General features: G+C 38.8%; 3 protein-coding genes across 4 annotated transcripts; all 3 read left to right on the top strand.

Annotated features, from left to right (window-relative positions):
* The first annotated feature begins 592 nt into the window (after positions 1 to 592).
* Positions 593 to 4,313, top strand: LOC308122149 (uncharacterized protein). Of its 2 annotated transcripts, XM_080483817.1 has the most exons (5): positions 593 to 667; positions 781 to 1,482; positions 1,574 to 1,702; positions 2,498 to 2,544; positions 2,639 to 4,313. In XM_080483817.1, exons 1-5 carry the CDS (start codon positions 613 to 615, stop codon positions 2,756 to 2,758), a joined length of 1,053 nt encoding a protein of 350 aa, XP_080339943.1. In that variant the 5' UTR covers positions 593 to 612; the 3' UTR covers positions 2,759 to 4,313. The 2 variants fall into 2 exon arrangements, with proteins under 2 accessions (XP_080339943.1, XP_080339944.1); XM_080483818.1 differs by lacking the exon at positions 593 to 667 and having other exon boundaries at positions 859 to 1,482; positions 2,501 to 2,544; positions 2,639 to 4,278.
* A 1,733-nt stretch (positions 4,314 to 6,046) lies between these two features.
* LOC308122150 (uncharacterized protein) lies at positions 6,047 to 7,567 on the top strand. Its single transcript, XM_080483819.1, has 6 exons — positions 6,047 to 6,119; positions 6,206 to 6,889; positions 6,971 to 7,096; positions 7,180 to 7,223; positions 7,311 to 7,420; positions 7,539 to 7,567. The coding sequence occupies exons 1-6, from the start codon at positions 6,065 to 6,067 to the stop codon at positions 7,546 to 7,548; spliced, it is 1,029 nt and encodes a 342-aa protein (XP_080339945.1). The 5' UTR covers positions 6,047 to 6,064; the 3' UTR covers positions 7,549 to 7,567.
* A 4,778-nt stretch (positions 7,568 to 12,345) lies between these two features.
* On the top strand, positions 12,346 to 15,580 carry LOC308121425 (uncharacterized protein). Its single transcript, XM_080482655.1, has 5 exons — positions 12,346 to 12,418; positions 12,508 to 13,194; positions 13,274 to 13,387; positions 14,382 to 14,413; positions 14,497 to 15,580. The coding sequence occupies exons 1-5, from the start codon at positions 12,364 to 12,366 to the stop codon at positions 14,623 to 14,625; spliced, it is 1,017 nt and encodes a 338-aa protein (XP_080338781.1). The 5' UTR covers positions 12,346 to 12,363; the 3' UTR covers positions 14,626 to 15,580.
* Positions 15,581 to 15,852: the final 272 nt, after the last annotated feature.

Genomic DNA, 15,852 nt, shown 5'->3' with positions numbered 1-15,852 from the left:
TATTGGTTTGAACAATATGTTGCTGCTCTTCCAGTGTCCACATGCTGAGACGCCACCCTCGCCACCGAGTTAACTTTTGATCTACTTCTCACAGACTTGCGCCGGGTTCAGAGGCAGGAGCACTGAAAGCTTTGAGTCTGGAGGGCGATGTGAGAAATAACAAGACATGAAAAACTCAGACAAATCTTTCTGCCCAGAGTTACCAACGTTTGTATTAAATGACGTTGATTATAGCTCTTTGATTCAGAACAGTTCGAGATAATTGACGAACCATAATCTTTAAAGTGAATATTTGAATGAAGGAAATAGTGTAATACACAGGAGCTTTGTTAGTCATAGTTCTACTACACATTTGGCCTTATGATCCATTTTTCGTACATTTGATCTATTTTACACTAATCTGAACGGAAATGTCTGTCTGATATCTTGTTTCAAACTAAAACAACATTTGATAGCAAGGTTTTTCTAAAATTGAGGGAACAACTGAGCTCACTGTTTCCATCACAAGACATTGAGTGTCACATCTTCGTGAGCCAATCAAATGCAGCCCTCTTTCTGAGGGCAGGGAACCAGTTTTAGACCCCTCACATTTATCAAGACGTCGACATCACGATGACATCTTTGGCTTTCACTCCTCATCTAACTTGTCTTTTTTTATTGATGATAGGTAAGTCTACTTTCTTACAAGTCCACATTTATTTTACAATTATCTTCACTGCAATCACTAAATTAAACTTAATACTCTGAATTGATTACAGATCTTTTTCTTTTTCTTTTCAGTCTTGGCAGCTGACCTGAAAGGTTCCTTACACATCTACCAAGAGAGGGATTTTATATCAACGGATGTTGGCGAGAATGTGACTTTGCCATGCTTCTGTAACCAAAGTATAGTGCTTATGTTCTCCTGGTACAAACAAACTCTCGGACAAAAACTAAACCTTGTCGCTAAGTACTACAAATATAATAACGATGGTGAATTCAGTGATGAATATAAGAACGATCGTAGGTACTTGTTGGATATTGCCGATGGAAAATTTCACTTGATAATCTCAGATTTACAAAAGACAGACTCTGCTACGTACTTCTGCATGGGCACTAGTGGACACGTGTTGGGATTTGGAGAGGGCACCACAGTCAGTGTGAAGGGTTCAGGTTTAAACATCAAAGCTTTGGTTCATCAGTCAGCATCCGAGCCGTTCCGGCTAGAAGATGATGTGACCTTGAGCTGTACAGTTCAAACTGGGAGCAGTTACGGAACACAGAGTGTTTACTGGTATAAAAGCTCAGAAGAACCCAGTCCAGGATTATTTTATGTCAATGAGGGCAACAATGATCAGCTTGAGATGAAACCAAATGCTCAAACATGCCTTTACCACCTGCCAATTGAGAGTCGGAATCAGACTCATACGGGGACTAACTTCTGTGCTGTTGCCTCCTGTGGACATGTACTGTTTGGAGAAGGGCCCAAGCTGGAATTAAAAGGTGAGTAGATAAGTACTGATGACCGTTGATGAGCATTTACATGAATACAGAGATGATTGCCTCAAGGTCTGCAATGTCTGTTTCCCTGCAGATGAGACGAGTTCACCCTTCTCTCAGGTGTATATTCTGAGTGGAGCTTTTGTGTCCACCACCGCTCTCAATCTTTTTTTGGCTTTCTTTGTGTGCAAGTTGAAGAAAAGGGACCACTGTCAATGTACAGGTAACTAACTTTCTGGTCACGCAAACTCTGAGCCAGTCGCTCCTCTCTGTTTATGAGATCAAGTAAAGAAGATGTGAATGGTGCCTCCAAACGCTGCAGCAAACTAAAAGCAGTCCAGGAGAAATAGATAGAGCTGCTCTGCCATGTTAGAGTTTGTATCCTGTCAAATCCATTTACTGTGATGATGATCCCACTAATTTAGGCACAATGTGCTTTTTTACATGACTTCAACAGACGAGAAAACACTTTGTAACTAACTTGAAACAATTAAAGTATTGGAGTTATGCGTGAGGACCCAGGAAGAACAGCCTCCGGGCATTAAAAACGCACATGCCACCAATGTTTCAATCTATAACTCATTTTAAGTGAATGTTCACACTTTGTAGCTGTGGTCAGATTGATCAAATTCTGGAGGGATTGCATCCTTACTTACATCTATTCATGTAGCATCCACACCCAAATGAATAAAACAAAACTGTAGTAACAAAGGTGAAAACAGCAGAGAAGTTTGACAAGGCTGTAAAAGCATTAAAAGTAATGGTGACTCTTTTATATGGCGGTTAAAAGGCTAAAAGCTTCACCTTTGCATTGATCCGTCCAATATTACATTTGTGGAACAAAGAAGTATTACTCCTTGATTCGCACTCATAAACGGCAACAGTTGTCAAGCATGGATTTAATTTACAACCTATAGCTTGGTACCATGTGTATTTTATTTTTGGAGAAACTTTCGTTAAAACCATGAAAACATAGAGAGCCTTTAAATCTTATGACCCTTTTATTTCGCTTTCTAAGCAGGATCGGTGACAACAACCTTGGCTCCTGCCACCACTAATGCAGAGGTGAGAATTACTTTTAAATATAAATATACAATTCTAACATATTTGTTAAAGAAAGACTTTGACTTTTGAAATGATTTGTGCTTTTGTGTTTAAGGGTAATCAAGATGCTGATCGCCTCCATTATGCTGCTCTGAAGAAACAAACATCTCATCGACCCAGAAGGCAGACGGATGATACCTTGACTCAATCCATGTACTCCAGTGTAAAGCTGTAAAATTTGAGTTGAATGGTTGTACTACGACTTTGTCAAGCTTCTAGTAATGTTGAGTGTTGGCAGTATTTCCTCAGCACCATACTTTTATTTGTCTCCAAGTGATTAACACTCATTGGTATTTTGCCACTTTACAAATCCAGGATTCGGCCGTAGGGATATTTCTGCTGTGTTTGTTTATGTGGTCAAATCTGGTGATGACATAATTGCTTGTACAGCTTTCTCTGACTCTGAAACTTTGCTCAGAGGTGGGGGACATTACAGTTTGCTTGTAAAAAATATTCATAATGATTGTACCTTTCCACATTTTGTCACATTACAGTCACAAATGTAAATGTAGTTCATTTCATCTCATTATGTAATAGACCAGCGCAATGTGCCATATAATTATGAAGAGGAAGGAAAACAATAAATGGCTTTTACATTTTTTACAAATAAAAATAAACTGAACAGTGTGGTGTGCAAAAGTATTCATGCCTTCTGAGTCAATAGTCTGTTAGCCAAGAGACTTTTGGGGTACATCGCTACCAGCTTTGCACATCTGGAGACTAAATTTCCCCCCATCATTTCTTGCAATATAGCTCAAGCTCAGTCAGATTGGATGGAAAGTGTCTGAACAGCAATTTCCAATTCATGCTGGAGATTTTCAATTGGACTAAGGTCTGGACTTTGACTGGTCCATTCTAACACATGAATATGTTTTCATCTAAACCGTGCCATCGTGGCTCTGGAAAAATGTTTCGGGTCGTCGTCCTGCAGGAAGGTGAACCTCCATCCTAGTCTCAAGTCGTTTGCAGACTCCAAGAGGTTTAACTCCATGATTGCCTTGTATTTGTCTACATCCATCTTCCCATCATCTCTGAGCGGCCTCCCTGTCCCTCCTGAAGAAAAGCATCCTGACAGCATGATGCTGCCACCACCATGTTTCACAGCGGGGAAGGTGTGTTCAGGGTTGATGTCCAGTGATAGTTTCCCACCGCTTAAAGTGTTTAGCATTTAGTCCAAAAAGATCCATTTTGGTTTCATCCGACGAGATTACCTTCCTCCACATGTTTACAGTGTCTCCAACATGGCCCGTGCCAAACTAAAAAATTTGATTTCTTCTGGTTTTGTTTCAACAAAGGCTTCATTCTTGCGATTTGTGAAGAGCACGACTTATAGTTGTCCTGTGGACAGATTGTCCCACCTGAGTTACACAGTACAGGTGGATTTATATTGAGATTAAGTTGCACACAGGGTAAAGGGGCATTAATACCTATACTTCACAATTAAGCTGCATGTTGTGTTGGCCTACTAGATAGAATCCCAATAAGATACATTGACAAGTGTGGTCGTAAAGTGGCAAAATGTGTAAAGCTTCAAAGGGGATAATTACTTTTGCAATCACTGTACATATTGACCAAGCTCTGCTCTGTTTGTTTTAATGTGATTTCATGTTGAAAGTCTTTACAGTATTAAGTAATTTTCTGCCAGTGCAACAATAAATGAAGAAATAATTGTTTTTTTTTTAAATAAACCGTGATTGTCTGAAAATAAATTGTTCTCCATATTGTGAAACAATTAAGAGAGTTTTGGAAATATTTTTCAAGTGTAAGTTACTGTTGTGTGTTTACTTATTATCAGTCTTTTCGATTTTTAATTGAAAAGGGAAAAATAGTCGAAAGAGTCATGGAAAACAGAATTGTGCATCGGATTTTCATTGACTGATTGATTGATTCCTCTAACAAACGTACATGTACCACCAGGCCAGTTTCACATTCTTCTTTCTTTCTTTCTTTCTTTTTATTTTTTTAGCAGTGGGAATGGTATGGACTAGCTGGAACCAGCAGAATATAGTAGTGCAACCTCACGGATGCCAAGTGCTGTTGAACCCAAGTGAAGAAGAAGAAGGGAAACAGTCATCAGGGACAAAAAAGCCGCTGATGAGAGATAGAGAAACAGTCATCAGGGATGACAAGAGTGGTGGGAAACAATGTGGATAGATAGAACCAGCAGATGGTGGTAATGCAACTTTATGGATGAAAATTGCTATTAAACCCAAAAGAAGAAGGTTCACATTCATTTGTTTTCTTTTCCTGCTGAAACTATAGTACAACTTTTGTTCTTTTGTAAATATGTCACTAATCAGGAATCATCACTTATAGGCAATTGGTCAAAAAAATGGTCACATTGGGTAAACATTTCCAGAAGAAAATGTATAAATATTTGTACTGACAAGCTGATTTGATGACAACATTGCTCGACACAGTTTTTTATTAACTGTTTCATTGAATACGTCATCATGACAGATTCAATCTAAAGCAGCAGGGAAAGTTACAACACTGCTCTTGTGGCATGGAGATAAAATGAGCTTGAGGTCAATTTTATCAAAGCCATCGAAGAACACTTCCTCTTCCTCAAATCGACATCATTTGCTTACAGTCAGGAAACCTCGACACTGTGGAGAGCGACAGCAACGCATTGTGATTCTGGTGGCCCACTTTCCACACCAGGGGTGTCTAAGCTCAGTCCGAGAGGACCGGTGTCCTGCATGTTTTAGCTCTCTCCCAGTTGCAGCACACATGATTGCAATGAGGGGCTCGTTATTGGGCTTTTTCACAACCTTGGTGATGACATCATCCTTAGATTCAGGTATGCTGAAGCAGGGAGAGAACTAAAACCTGCAGGACACCGGCCCTCCAGGACCGAGTTTGGACACCCCTGTTCCAAACCATCAGAATTTTGTCTCACCACCAAAGTTGCCCAGTTTCTTATAAATATTTTCCACATTTTCCAGTTTATTTGCAGCCAAATGCATCCCACCACTTACTTGGTGTCATTTACCTGGATGATCGGAGTTACCTGAGAAACATAAAGTTACGGTGACAATGCAAACACATTTAAACATTTCTTAAAAGTTGAGATTACGAGGCACAAAAAACAACATTGGGACAATTATATTAAGTACTGAGCACCCACATTAGTGAGTACATTGTTTCACCTATACTCAAATCGTACAAGTTACTTTGATTGTTCCACTGCTAAAATCTGGTCAACACCAATGTTGGCTTTATTTTTCATCCAGTGTACATGTTTGTTTTTTTTGGGGTTATTTTTTATCAGTTATTTTGGAGGTGTGAGGAGTTGTTGAGTGCGACAGGTAGCTCTCACCACAAGATTCCTTTTATAGAACAAAAAACGAGATTTAAGTGGCAGACATGTGACGACGTCCCCTTGTTAGCCAATCAGTACAGTCCCAGTACCCTCCTCCCTGAAGAGTGTAAGAATGAATCAAGAGGGTTTTTCAGTCAGCAGAGTATTTTCAGCAGGATGACTCCTCCAAAGTTCGTTTTCTATCTGACATGTCTGCTTTTGGGGAAACTCGGTAAGCTGCATTTTTAACACATACATTTATGGTGAACGTGTCAGTATATGTTTTCAAAGATTCTGTTTTCTTCTGCTTACTTACAGCCAAGATGGATCATTTTAAACAACCGGCAATGGTGCATCAAGATGGAAGTTTTATATCGGCTGACATTGGAGACAGCTTGAAATTAAAATGTTTTGACGACAGTGGGGCTATGAAAGTATTTTGGTACAAGCAGAGACTTGGTCAGAAGCCGCAGCTTATCTGTAGTAGCTATAAATATGGTGAAAATGATTGTTTTGATAACGAATTCCAGAATGACTCACGTTTTACTGTGGCGTATAAAGATAATGAGAGCGTTTTCGAAATTTCACAAGCCCAAGTTTCAGATACAGGGACTTACTTCTGTGCCAAAAGTATTTCATTTATGTTTGAATTCAGCGAGGCAACCGTAGTCAGCGTGAAGGGTTCAGGTTTGAACGTCGAAGCTCTTTTGAGAGCCGAGACCATCCAGTCTGAAGGGTTTGACACTTTGAGTTGTACAGTTGAAACTGGAAGCTGCGATGAAGAACACAGCGTATACTGGTTCAGGAACTCTGAAGAACTCTTCTACATACACGGGAGCAAAAACTCCCAGTGCGAGAGGAAACCCAGCGCACAGGCACTGACGTGTGTCCACAACCTGCCGATAAAGAATCTGAACCGGTCTCATGCGGGGACTTACTACTGCGCCGTCGCATCATGTGGACATATTCTGTTTGGAAATGGAACCAAGCTGGACTTTCAAGGTGAGACCCTGTTTCGATAGAAATAATCTCGTTTGTCGTACAATTCTGTCAACTATTTAATAAATATGAATGTTTCTTTAGGCGAGGCGAACTCTCCTGCTGTGGTGTATTTCTTGAGTGGAGCTTTGGCAGTGACCATCGTCATGAGTGTCGTACTAACGATCTTATTGTACAAGTTGATCAAAAGAAGCAGCTGCCAACCGACAGGTAACTATTATATGTAACTGGAAGCCCAAACCCTCTCATTCATTCAGTTTTTTTGATAATAGGATTTTCTTTTTCCGAATCAGAGTGTCAAGCAAGATTTTCATCTCCTTCGGTGGCCGACGCAGAGGTGACTATCATTACTGCAGTTTGACTGACATATAATAACCTTATGAAAAAAAGGATTCATTATCGACTGTCTATGTTTTGTTTCCAGAATCCCCAAGTCGCAGAAAATCTCCATTATGCGGCCTTAAAAGTACATCGAAGCAACACATCAAAAGGACAAACTGCCGCCAACAGTGAATGTGTTTACTCCAGAGTAAAGTAATAAAATTGACTTTTGCTTGTTACTAATTTCCCTTTTGTGGTATATTGTGGATTTATTTGTACATTTTCTTTAACAGGAACTTTTTTTTCTTTTTTTTTTTTCTGCCCTTAACAGGAACTTTTAAATAAAACTCGTCAGTGTGCCTTTTTTTGTACTTAATAATTTTTGTACTTAAATAAAAAGCTTTTAAAGAGAAAAAATTAGTCCTAATGAAACTTTTGTCTTCGTACGTAGTAATCCAATCAATTAAATTTTACCAAGACGTTCCACTGACATCAAGATCTACTTTACAACGGAGACCTGACCAAGGTAACAGGCACCACAACAGCAAAAGCTCAAGTCGTTTAGTAGATTCTTTATAATTAAATAGCGAATTAGTGTTTACATATTCAGATCCATTTCAAACAGACATTTTTAGAATAGAAATATGTTGTATCAACATAATTGCTGTGCGTATAACTACATAACTATGACTCTTGTGTGTTTGCCTCGGTGTGTGCGTGTGACTTTCTCACTTCCTGCAAGTCAGCAGTTCCCCGAACACCCCTTCTCAAACTAGTTATCCAACCCCTGCTTCTGTCACCGGTCTGGATTATTTCTTATATTTTATATTTTAATAAAAGATCAGCTGATCCACTGGTAATTTGATGGATGAATGGCTTCATAAAACCACCAACTGTAACCATGACGATAAATCTTCCCTCAAAGTGTCCCTTTCTATGCTGTGTGACATTTATTCTCACCTTTCACCACCCATTCCCATCAATATAAGTCTATATACTGTAACCAATATCGTGTTTAGACAGTTGATGAGGTTGAATCGATGTCATCCATCCATCTTTAAATCACTTTTGTCTGAGAAACGATGGCTTTGATAGGTTTAAGCAGCCACAGTCCATCACACAAACTAAATCACGTTAACATCAATGTAACGACACCTATCGACTCGACACGTCTGTGTTTGGATCCTTGGAAGAAACTGGAGCAACTGAAAAAGTACTAACACTGTACCACAATGCTCCCGTGTATCATAAAATGGTGGTTTGGAGGAGGTTTCTGCATATATGCCAAAAGGACGATGCACACTCTGCAGTTGAAACACAGTCGAGGCCCTGACTGATTACACTGTGTGCATCGTTGCGATTGATCATCCCTCGGTAGGGCAGGTTACTCGAGTGCTTCCACGAAAAGAGGCTTTCAAGACAGACCACAGAAGCTCTGCGTGACCAGATGTTCCATTCACAAAGGTGAATGCAGAAAAGCGTGAAGCAGGTACTTTCGGATGCTATAGATGTTAAAGTTAACCAACATGCAGTTTGCTTTCAGTCTTGGTCAGTGCAGAAGCTGCAGTGGTTTCAGTAGGATGCAGCGGTAGCTGCATCATCACATAAGTGCAACCATCTTCAAAGGTGCAACTAAAAATAATTATGAAGGCTGAGGTACCTTGTTATGTCACAGTTAAATGTTGCTGTAAAATTATTATCATAAACAGCAATTATACAGGTTGGTAGAGCAGTCGTCTCTCAATCGGAATGTTGCAGGTTTGATTTCTGTCTCTGCCACCCGACATGCCAAAGTGTCCTTGGGCAAGAAACCGAACCCCTAACTGCCTGTGTGTATGCAGTGTGAGAGTGTGTGGTTGGTGGTGGCCGATGGCGCCGCCTCGCTTCCGTCAGTCTGGCTGAGCGCAGCTGTGGCTACATATGTAGCTTAGGTACGTAGTGGCTCCGTATGGAGCAATAGTGTGTCAGAAAAAATTGTCTAAGAATCACCAATATCCAAAAACTATGTCTGAAAGTTATTTTTTACATTCAATATTTTCCTGAAATCCATGAACAGAAGAGCGGCAATCCCACTGTCTACTTAGCAACTAAGTCACCAATACAGGATTGTATTCTTATTCTTAATGATGAGAACAAAGCAAAACACTCGAAAGCAGGGTCTCCGACAACAATGTCTCCCCAATCATTTGAAATTAGTTTCAAAGTCTTGTGCTCTGATTCAATTATAAAAGGAAAAAAAGCCTGTTAGATTATCGTGTGTGTGGGAGACTTCACTCAACGCCAGTCTTTGCAGTTGGGCTGAAGCTTGCAGAGAGGATGGGTGTATGAACAAGATGGACGGATGAATAAAGAAATTCCAAGATGTCCGATTTCTAGAATTCAAAAAATTTATAAATAAAAAACAAAACAAAAAACAAGCAAATAATTGGGTGTTGTCTTGGTTGGGAATGTTGTTGTACATCTTTTAAAACAGTTCGAGAATTTTATAACAGCTCAGTCAATCAGCTCGATACAGATGAAGGCTGAAGTCTGTTGTTGACCTGTGTCTCTTGACAGATGAATTGAAATCTCAGGTCATGGTCTATTTCCTGATTGAGCTTTGACCTTCACCACCATTCTGGTAGTTTTACTGAGTGGCCCAGCATACACGATGAACCAAAAGAACTGCTTCCAGTTCATAGGTATATTATTTGAAACACGCTCCAATTTCTCAATGTGTCGGTTAAAAATGGCTTTTAAGTCAGTACAACTTTTCGTGACTTCCACAAACAGATGGGCAACACTCATCGAGGTAGGGTTTCCCTGCAGAACATTGTAAAACCTATTTCCAGTGCACACTGCATCACCTATTTTTGACATTCTTTGTTTGTAGGATGACAACCAAGGAACAGACAACCTCCATTATGCTGCTCTGAGCATGAACACATCCAAGAGGTTCCAACAACCACTGCGTTTACTCCAGTGTGAGGAAGTAGGGCCACACCAGCTCTGTTTGCAGTATTGTCTTGGAGATTTAAATGGTAAATGTATTTTCCTGACAGAGCACTTTCTGTTCACTGCTTCATTAGTCCCGATACGCTTTACACTGTTAATCACACTCACGATATCAGTGTTCAAAATATTGAGATTAAGAAATGACGCAGTCTATCAACTGACTATAAATGCATGCAAACAGGATGAAGACCGTGATTTCAAAATTGCACTGCAAGTCTGCAGTCTGTCAAAAAAAACCTTAAAAGAAACGTGAGATGAGCATGTTGAGTTGACATGCTTGTCATTGTAAATTCTGACAATGCCTTTGTCATTCCTTCATGGTAATGTATTGATTTTGTATAAATAAAGTCTCATAATTCAAATGAGCTTTAGATTTTGAGTTGCTAAAGTGACATATATGACAAATATGAGGGTCCACAGCAACAGGTTGTGCTTTTATCATCAACGATGACAAAGTAGGTTTTTCGGTGACAAGAATCATGTGATTGAGCTTGTGCATTAAAGTACCGTGTCCGTGTGGTTTCACAATGCGCCACAAAATATAGCGAGAATGACACGTCTCTGATAGAAACCTCACTGTGTCTGGTTACACTTTTGAATTGCGAAAGAAAGGAAAAAAAACCTCTTCACGTCCATATTTTGTAAGTAGGACATGGAGCGTGACGCGTTGCAAACCATTAGAACGCTGCCGATTGTTTGACGATTGCAGGGAAGTTTGCTTTGCTCTTTTCACACAGAAAGGTGAACACGATGGCATCTGGAATGATTACCGTTTACCTCACGTTACTGGTTATTGGAATATTGGTGAGTGGTGTTTAAATGAATTTGAACCTGAATAATTGATGGTAATCTGAGCAGTCTGTTGGACAGAAGCCAAGGCTCATCTCGTCTGTCAACTTCTATGACACGATGATCACTTTTAATGGAGGATTCCACAATAACTCACCTTTCACACTAGATGTTGAAAGTGGTTATAACCATCTGAAAATCACCAATTTGAGCACCTCAGACTGAGCAGCCTATTTCTGTGCGAGCTCCTACTTGAACACGTTTATGTTTCCAGAGCGCGTTATGGTCATTGTGACAGATTCAAGCATGAAAGCGTTGGTTCATCAGTCGAAGATGTAACTCTAAACTGTGTGCTTTAGTATCTTTCTCCGTATGTGTGATGATGAAGAAAAAGGACTGCCAGTGTCCAGGTGGTTTTTACATGTGTTTCTTTTACACCACACAGTTAATGTCTCGCCAGAAGAACTGAGGTAAAAAACATGAATATCCATAATGCATGATTATGGTTAAGATCAGTTTCTTTACTTTTTTCTTATTTTACATTGTTGATATAATAATTCATTTGTTTCTCTTTAGACAATTACATTATTCCTTTAAGAAGTTCTTTTATAATAAACGTAAGTACAGCTTAGAGACCACTGAGCTTGAATGTGTATGTTTTTGTGCGTTCACTCCAATATTATTTCTTCTATACATGAGCAGATGCTATGTTGATCAGAGAATATATTGCCGACCTCGCCAAAGATCCATAAAACATAAGTATTAACAGAAATCCATTCTGGTCACAGCATCTTGGTTAGGATCTGTGCCAAGTAATAATTAATGGACATGGACATCGGTTGCTATTTTTGTAACAATGCTCTCTGCTCTGCCCCTCTTAAATAAACTAATAATAAATAAATAATAAATACATGTAAATCCTAAAAACGACAATAAAATAATAGTAAAATATCAAATTAAATATTGATCTTGCAGCCAACATGATTGGTGAATGAAAATATCAATCAAATCAGGTTTTTAACTAGAAATGATAAATACACATAGATCAGACAGCACTTGGGCATCGATTCAAGTAAGTAGTTTTTCTTGAGCCATAAATCAGCATATTTTTGCATCTAGAGTTTTTTAAAAGACTCATTTAAAATTGGTGTTTTCACTCACTTAGAGTTTGAATTCAAGGTGTAAAATTGTTATATTTATAACGTATCTTTGACAAAGCGGATCTTCTCAAATTGCTACGCCCTTCAGTGGTCATGTGATCATGTTACACAGGACACACTGTCACACCTGGTTGGCCAATCAAACACAATATTGTCTCTGAAGAGGGAAAGAACGAGCAGCATCCTTTCACTCAGCCCAGGAAGTCGAACGTGATGGCGTCTCTGACGTTGGCTTTTTGTCTTTCTCTTCTGCTCATTGTGGAAATGGGTAAGCTTCATTTGTGACACTGGAACTTGTGATAAACCAATAGACGTTATATTTCTTTGAACGTGTTCCATTTTCTCTGTTTGCTCAAGTTTCTGGTCAGAAACGGTCTTCATCTGATCGTCGGGAGAGAAGTTTTGAATCGGCTCATGCTGGTGAAGATTTGACCTTACAATGCTTCTATGACACTCGAGTTCCTGGAAATATTTACTGGTACAAGCAAATTCTGGGACAGCGACCGAAGTTGATCATGACCCTTCGTACAGAGGACACACATTCTTTTCATAGTGAGATCAAGAACTATTCCCGCTTCAAAATGGAAAACAAAGACGGCAAAGCTCTTTTGACAATCACAGATTTGCACATTTCCGACTCAGCTATATACCACTGCATATTCTATTCTTATCTAAGACCTACTTTTTCTGAAAGCATCACAGTCAGTGTGAAGGGTTTTGGTTCAAACATTAACACATTGGTTCATCAATCTGTATCTGAAATCATTCAGCCTCAAGGCTCCGTTACTCTGAGCTGTACAGTGAACACAGGGAGCTGTGATGGAGAACACAGTGTTTACTGGTACAAAAACCCAGAGGAATCTCCTCCAGTGCTCTTTTACACCCACGGTGGCATGAATGACCAGTGTGACACACAAAGTAACACCTGTTTCTACGAACTGCCGATGGACAACCTGACTCAGTCTGATACTGGGATGTACTACTGTGCAGTCGCCTCATGTGGACAGGTACTGTTTGGAAATGGGACCAATCTGGATATCAGAGGTCAGTAACCTGAGAACTAAACTAAAATTGGGTGTTATGGAAAAAATTTAAATCTAAGGTGAATTCCCTCTCTTTGCAGACGATACTGTTGTTTATTTCTGGAAGGGTGGCTTTGCGTTCACCACCATCCTGAGTGTTTTATTGACTTTCTCCATTTGTATGATTGTCAAGACAAAGAGCTGCCGATCCCCAGGTGAATTTTACTTTTGTTTCTCTTCAATCTTTCAAGTGCTTTTCACTGAATTTAATTTTGTTTAAAGTACTTCTCTGTTTTCTAATGAATTGCTAAATTGTTTATATTTGGTCATAGTTGAATACATTTAAAATACAAACATAAACTAAATACTGTTCGCCTTAAATGACCGAGGAAAGGAAAAGCATGAAGCCTCTGACTTATTTATGCCAATCTTATAAATTCTATGAGAGAACCTACAATATGTGCAATTTAAATATTTATTATTAAATATTTATATTTGTCAGAAGTATTTTACAGCTTTTTTTGAAAGTTATTTAAGCTGCTACATTTAAGTTCATCACTCAGAGAATTCCACAGATAAACTCCCATAACAGAAAAACATCTATGTTGTAGATTAGTTTACCTTCTCTTAAAATAAAATAAAAAAAACAGAAGAGGGAAATGGCTAACTGAATACAAACAGGAAGGCTTTTATTTCCAATGTTTCAAAAACTCAATGTCTGAAATCTTTAAATGGTAGGACCATGTAAAGAATGGATTTGTAGATTCAAAATAACGCCCGTATTGATTAATGTGAATAAATAATCTTTTCTGTAGTTTGATTGGTGAATCTATATTAGTTTTCTACACATTTCCTCAACTCTTATCACATTAGTACACAGTTTTACATCTATAGTCACTCCTCAGTATTAAGTTTAATTTATTCTTTCAAGTTCACCTCAAAGTAAATTTTGTTTTATTTCATCATTTATTATAATTTTTTCGAAAATATGCTTGAACCGTTTTGTTATGATTTTTTATTCTATCCTGAAGCACACTGAAAACATAATGCTTTGCCTAATGAACATTGTCAAACATAAATACCATACCTGAGCATTGTATTTTTATTTCTGCAACACCTGGTTATAAAATAATATTTCTGTTCCAATTCCAAACTATACATCAATATGTTTTTTTTTAATATTTTTTAAACTTCTCCTTTTGATTTCAGGGTTATTTAGTCCTCCGAAAGCAGACGTTAAGGTAAATAATTGTAACCATTCGATTACGACCAAACGACTGTTCTAAATGTATTCTGAAATGAAAATATCTTATTGTGGTGCCAGGGTCAACATCCTGCAGGAAGCCTCTATTTTGCTGCTTTTAGTGTCAACCTGACCGACTGCCCAAGAAGAAAGACGGATCCCACCTGGAGCGCATGTGTGTACTACGGTGTAAAGCAGTCATACTATTAAAAGGTTCTGATGGTTTATTTGTTTGTTTTTTAACATTGTGCAGCGGAAAACAGTGAAGCATTTTCCGGCTTTTTGTTTTCTACATGCAAAGGCAGCAAGGCACATTTTAATGAAAATTATCTAAAGGTACGATTGCCAGTGAATGCCTATATAAGATATGCATTTAAGTGTTGGGTTAGAAATAAATTTCATGGCTGATATGTGTCAGAGATGTCAGTGTTATATCTTAGGAGGTAGAAATGATAAAAAATAAAGTCCATAAAGTCTGAGACTGTTGCTGTGAAACATTGTGTTGCTTCAGTGATCCGGTTGCTCGATGCAGGGAAAATATTTGTGGAGTTTGATTGTTGGTGTTAAAAAGTAACTTTTTGCTCCTTGACAAATAGCAGTTAAAAAGAAAGACATTTAAACAAAACAATAAAAACTATGGACAACTTTTGAATAGGCAGTGGTGGCGTTGGAGTTGGAGTTATTAAGGATCAGAAGTCTGTAGGTTTGAGGAAGACCCTTGACCCCGCTGTGGCGCCGTACTGAGGCAGCCCATTGCTCCCAGCATGTGCAGTTAAGGTTCACTGTGTATAGGATAAGATAAATGCAGAGAAGCGATTTCACCAACGGGATCACTAAAGTACACCTTCTATTTTCTCTTTTTGATGTGGGGGGTGGGTGGGGTTGAGGGCGGCGCTTTTGCGGTTCACAAAATTTGTTAATGTCTTGGCCCGGAGTTTAAGCTTATCAACCGATGTTGAAGTGCATAATGGTAATTCAAGATATGTGTCAGCTCATTATTTCTTAGCGATTCTATCGTTTGTTGAACAAATCATTCAATAGTGTTTTCTTAGAGTAGAGGTTGTGCATTAAAACTGTGACTGCCTATTTTGTGTCTTATCCTCATGTATATCCTTGTATGTCACCTTCACCATCAAAAAAATATAAATACAGTTTTAGACCACTGAGCTTGGATCTTTGTCTCTGTGTGCATTTAATCGAATGTTACTTCTTCCATACACGAGCACGTGTTTTAATGTTGATTAGAGAATGAGGACAGTCTCATCCAGTCCAGAAAATGAAGGAGTGACCTCATGATTGTAAAGCGAAATTATCAGAGGAAACTTTTCACCCCATTATTTTAAAAACATGAATCAAGTCTGATCTGTAAAGGTCATGTTCCTCCACAATGCTTCTGCACAGATCACTGCTGTGAGTGGAACAAAGGGGAAATTCCCT

This window comes from Lipophrys pholis, assembly GCF_963383615.2.
Source record: "Lipophrys pholis genome assembly, chromosome: 16".
Lineage (NCBI taxonomy): Eukaryota > Metazoa > Chordata > Actinopteri > Blenniiformes > Blenniidae > Lipophrys > Lipophrys pholis.
Note: the sequence above shows the minus strand (reverse complement) of the source record. Positions and strands in the feature narration are given on the sequence as shown.

Coding starts and splice junctions, on each gene's coding strand:
- LOC308122149 (XM_080483817.1), top strand. CDS start 613: ATGACATCTTTGGCTTTCACTCCTCATCTAACTTGTCTTTTTTTATTG. Junction 668..780: donor TCTTTTTTTATTGATGATAG/GTAAGTCTACTT, acceptor TTTTCTTTTCAG/TCTTGGCAGCTGACCTGAAA. Junction 1,483..1,573: donor GCCCAAGCTGGAATTAAAAG/GTGAGTAGATAA, acceptor GTTTCCCTGCAG/ATGAGACGAGTTCACCCTTC.
- LOC308122150 (XM_080483819.1), top strand. CDS start 6,065: ATGACTCCTCCAAAGTTCGTTTTCTATCTGACATGTCTGCTTTTGGGG. Junction 6,120..6,205: donor TCTGCTTTTGGGGAAACTCG/GTAAGCTGCATT, acceptor GCTTACTTACAG/CCAAGATGGATCATTTTAAA. Junction 7,097..7,179: donor AAGCAGCTGCCAACCGACAG/GTAACTATTATA, acceptor TTTCCGAATCAG/AGTGTCAAGCAAGATTTTCA.
- LOC308121425 (XM_080482655.1), top strand. CDS start 12,364: ATGGCGTCTCTGACGTTGGCTTTTTGTCTTTCTCTTCTGCTCATTGTG. Junction 13,388..14,381: donor AAAGAGCTGCCGATCCCCAG/GTGAATTTTACT, acceptor TTTTGATTTCAG/GGTTATTTAGTCCTCCGAAA. Junction 14,414..14,496: donor CTCCGAAAGCAGACGTTAAG/GTAAATAATTGT, acceptor TTGTGGTGCCAG/GGTCAACATCCTGCAGGAAG.